At 40.3% G+C, this 3800-nt stretch overlaps 1 protein-coding gene across 1 annotated transcript; it reads left to right on the top strand.

Moving 5' to 3' along the window:
- The first annotated feature begins 701 nt into the window (after positions 1–701).
- LOC103205444 (olfactory receptor 13H1-like) lies at positions 702–1643 on the top strand. Its single transcript, XM_007950748.1, has one exon. The coding sequence runs from the start codon at positions 702–704 to the stop codon at positions 1641–1643; it is 942 nt and encodes a 313-aa protein (XP_007948939.1).
- Positions 1644–3800: the final 2157 nt, after the last annotated feature.

Raw genomic sequence — 3800 nt, 5'->3', positions numbered from 1 at the left:
AAACTTTCACATAGTCACAATTGAATTCTTGAGCTTAAACTTAGAACCAATTAAATAAAACTGACAAGCCTGTATTTTGGTGAGGTGATATAGCATATTTGCCTCTTTATTGATCAAGGATGAAATTAATCATGTAGCTATGCCCTCTTATGAAAGTAATCATTCTGTTTAAACCACATGTTAATGTTTGTCTTATTTGACCAGAAATCAGATGTCTTACTTGACCAGATGTAAGTACCTTTATTTGGACTCAACGCCCAAACTTAATCAACCTTTCTGGTTACATGTTGTTTTTGTTACGTGCCATCAAGTTGGACCCGACTCATAGCGACCCCTCCTTGGGTTTCTGAGGCAGTATCACTACGGAAGTAGATTGCCCCATCTTCCTTCTGAGGAGTGGCTGGTGGGTTTGAACCGCCAGCCTTCTGGTTAGCAGTCAAGTGCCTTAGCCACTATGCTACCAGAGCTCCCTTCTGGTTACATCAAGTTCTACAAAACAGAAAATTAAAGAGAGGCTATATCCCCATCATTTGGTACTTGTGCCACAGACCCTAACCCAGGAAGACAGACGATGCACAATGATTAACCAGAGCTCCAGAACGTGAATTCTAAGATGCTATTTATTGAGAATCTTGCCCTCTTATTTCCCTATGTGGATGACATTATGTTTTGTCTACTTTCCCAGTGCCTGAGATGACTAAATGGGCCATCTACAGAATGCTAATGCCTCTAAGGTGACTGAATTCATCCTTGTTGGATTTTCCCAACAGCCTCAAATCCAGACTGCCTTCTTCTTAGGACTACTGCTATTCTACTTGGTCACAATATTTGGAAACAGCCTTATCATTGTTGCAATCAGATGGGATTCTCGACTTCACACACCCATGTATTTTTTTCTCAGTAACTTGTCATTCCTTGATATCTGTTACTCCACCAGCTGGAAGCCATATGTCTTGACCCAATGCTTCAGAGACTTCCCCACCATCTCTTATGCTGCCTATTATGCCCAGATGACCATATCCCTCTTTCTGGGAATGACCGAGTGTCTCCTCCTTGCTGTCATGGCTTATGATAGGTTTGTTGCAATCTCCAGTCCCCTGCGCTACACCATCATTATGAACAAGCGGGTCTGCATACAGTTGGCCTTGGGAACCTGGGCCAGTGCCTTCTTAGTTGCAGTCACGCCCATTATTGCAATTCCTGCTCACTATTGTGGGCACAATGTTATCAACCATTTCACATGTGAGATCCAGGCCCTATTAAAACTTGTCTGCTCGGATACCCCACTTGATATGATTCTGGGTCTTGTTATCAGCGTATTCACATTGCCCCTGCCCTTCACCTTGATCCTCATCTCCTACACTCGCATTGCGGTTGCTGTGTTGAGGATCCGTTCTGCAGAGGCCAGGCTCAAAGCTTTCTCTACCTGTGGATCCCATCTGACTGTGGTCACCATATTTTATGGGACAGCCATCTACATGTACTTGAAACCTCAGTCAAAGGAGTCCCAGGAACAGGACAAAGTCTTCTCAATATTTTATGGAGCAGTTACTCCCATGTTAAATCCCCTCATTTACACCCTGAGAAATAAGGATGTAAAAGGTGCACTTAGGAAATTAGCCAAAGGAAATGAAAAGTCCTAATGGCTCTCTTTAAATGTCTCTAATGTGCAGGAAAAAGAAATGAAAACTTGATCCATCATTTTAATTTATGTCATTTAAAACAAATAGCAACAATAAACATTCTAGTGAGCATGGTAAATAATGTGGTTACACAGCTATGGTATAGGATTTGCTCCTTGTACCACATTTTATAGGCATCTGTCCCAACTTGAATTTGAATTTGAATGGACAAATGCCCCTTCAATTTCCACTTTTAGGTGATAGCATTTTGTGACAATAAGTATCTTTTGTTTGAAAAGCACTTTATCCTTTTAAAGGTGTTTTTTAAGAAATTATTCCTGTGTATATTTACAATTTCTTATTTTGAAGTATTTTATATATTATGTTGTTGTTGTTGTTAGGGGCCGTCAAGTTGGCTCCAACTCATAAGAGCCCTACGTTTATAGCAGAACAAAACACCACCTGGAGTGTGCCATCCTCACAGTCTTTGCTGTGCTTAAGCCCATCGTCGCAGCCGCTGTGTCAGTCCATCTCGCTGAGGGTCTTCCCCTTTTTCACTGACCCTCCACTTTAGCAAGCATGACATCCTTCTCCAGGAAATGATCCCTTCTGACAACATGACCAAAGTAGATGAGAGGAAGCCTGGCCATTCTCATTTCTAAGGAGCATTCTGGCTACACTTTTTCCAGGACAGATTCATTCATTCTTCTGGCAGTCCATAGTATTTTCAGTATTCTTTGCCAACACCACAATATAAAGGCATCAACTTTTCTTTGCTCTTCCTTATTCATTATCCAGCTTTCACGTGCATATGACGCGATTGAAAAGACAATGACTTGGGTTAGTTGCACCTTAGTGTTCAAATATCTTTGCTCTTTAACACTTTAAGGAGGTCTTTTGCAGCAGATTTGCCCACTGCAATACCATGTTTGATTTCTTGACTGCTGCTTCTATGGGTGTTGATTGCAGATCCAATAAAATGAAATCCCTGACAATCTCAATCTTTTTCCCATTTATCATGATGTTGCTTACTGGTCCAGTTGTGAGGATTTTTGTTTTCTTTATATTTTATTTTCTTTATACTGAAGACTGTAGTCTTACATATTATACATATTAATAAGTCTTTTTAACAAACATTGTTTCTACAAATATTAAATTTCCATCATGTCAATCTGTTATAAAAAGTCTAAACCAAAATTGTTATTCTTTTGCCTTCTGCTATTTCTCTGCCTTCTCTTCCATGGCATGCCTTAGCAACCCTCTGGCCATTTCTGCTTCCACTCTGCACACTGATGAGCTTTAACATATCTTCTCTCCCCAAAAGTCTTCATGGCCAGGATTGTGATTCCTTCTCTCCTTCACAACTTAATAGCATGCTGTACGTACTTTCTATTCTTGGCAGCCACCATTTCTCGTGCACTTTGTATCTTGGTAACTTGTCAATTATTTTTCTCATCTCGACGAGCTCACTCCAGGATCCTTTGGCTTTAGCACCTGCAAAGGAAACTGTATCTTGCTCTTCAAACTTCCTTTCCTCCCATAGCCTTCTCTTGGGTTTCTGGTCTCAATATTTTGTATCCTTGGGCTTTAACCTCATCTCAGACAGCTTCTTCACTTTCCTTCTTATCCATTCTGGCTTCTAACAAACAAGCAAGCAAGCAAAAACAAAAAAAGAAAAAAGAAAGAAAGAAAGATAAGAAAAACCAACCACAAAAGATCTACAGACTGATCTCTTCCCATAAGGCTTTTACCACTATCATAGGCAAATGGAGTGTGAAGATTATTCCCTGATTGTTATGATTTTCTGACCAAAGTGAAGAGGTAAAAATCATTGGAAACTGACAATTCTTCATCAACCCATCCTAGCCTTTTTTCTTACGTATTTTTTTCTGACTTAGTTTTCCTGGTAGTAAGAGGCCCATGGAAGCAGCAGTCAAGAAATCAAATACAGTTCCAAGTTGTACTTTGTTAGTGGTACCATGTATATTATCAGGAAAAAAAAAAAAAAAACCACTGCTATCGAGTCAATTCTGACTCATGGCTACTTTAGGACAGAGTAGAGCTGCCCCATAGAGCTTCCAAGGCTATTGAGCTTCCAAGGCTATAGAGCTTCCAAGGCTATAAATCTTTACAGAAGCAGATTGCCTCATCTTTCTCCCCCAGAGAGGCTGGTGGGTT

Source organism: Orycteropus afer, unplaced genomic scaffold (genome assembly GCF_000298275.1).
Source record: "Orycteropus afer afer isolate SDZICR_OR568_19922 unplaced genomic scaffold, OryAfe1.0 scaffold00287, whole genome shotgun sequence".
NCBI lineage: Eukaryota > Metazoa > Chordata > Mammalia > Tubulidentata > Orycteropodidae > Orycteropus > Orycteropus afer.
This window is presented reverse-complemented; position numbering and strand designations above follow the sequence as displayed.

Excerpts from the sequence above, each read along its gene's own strand:
- LOC103205444 (XM_007950748.1), top strand. The coding sequence starts at position 702 with ATGGGCCATCTACAGAATGCTAATGCCTCTAAGGTGACTGAATTCATC.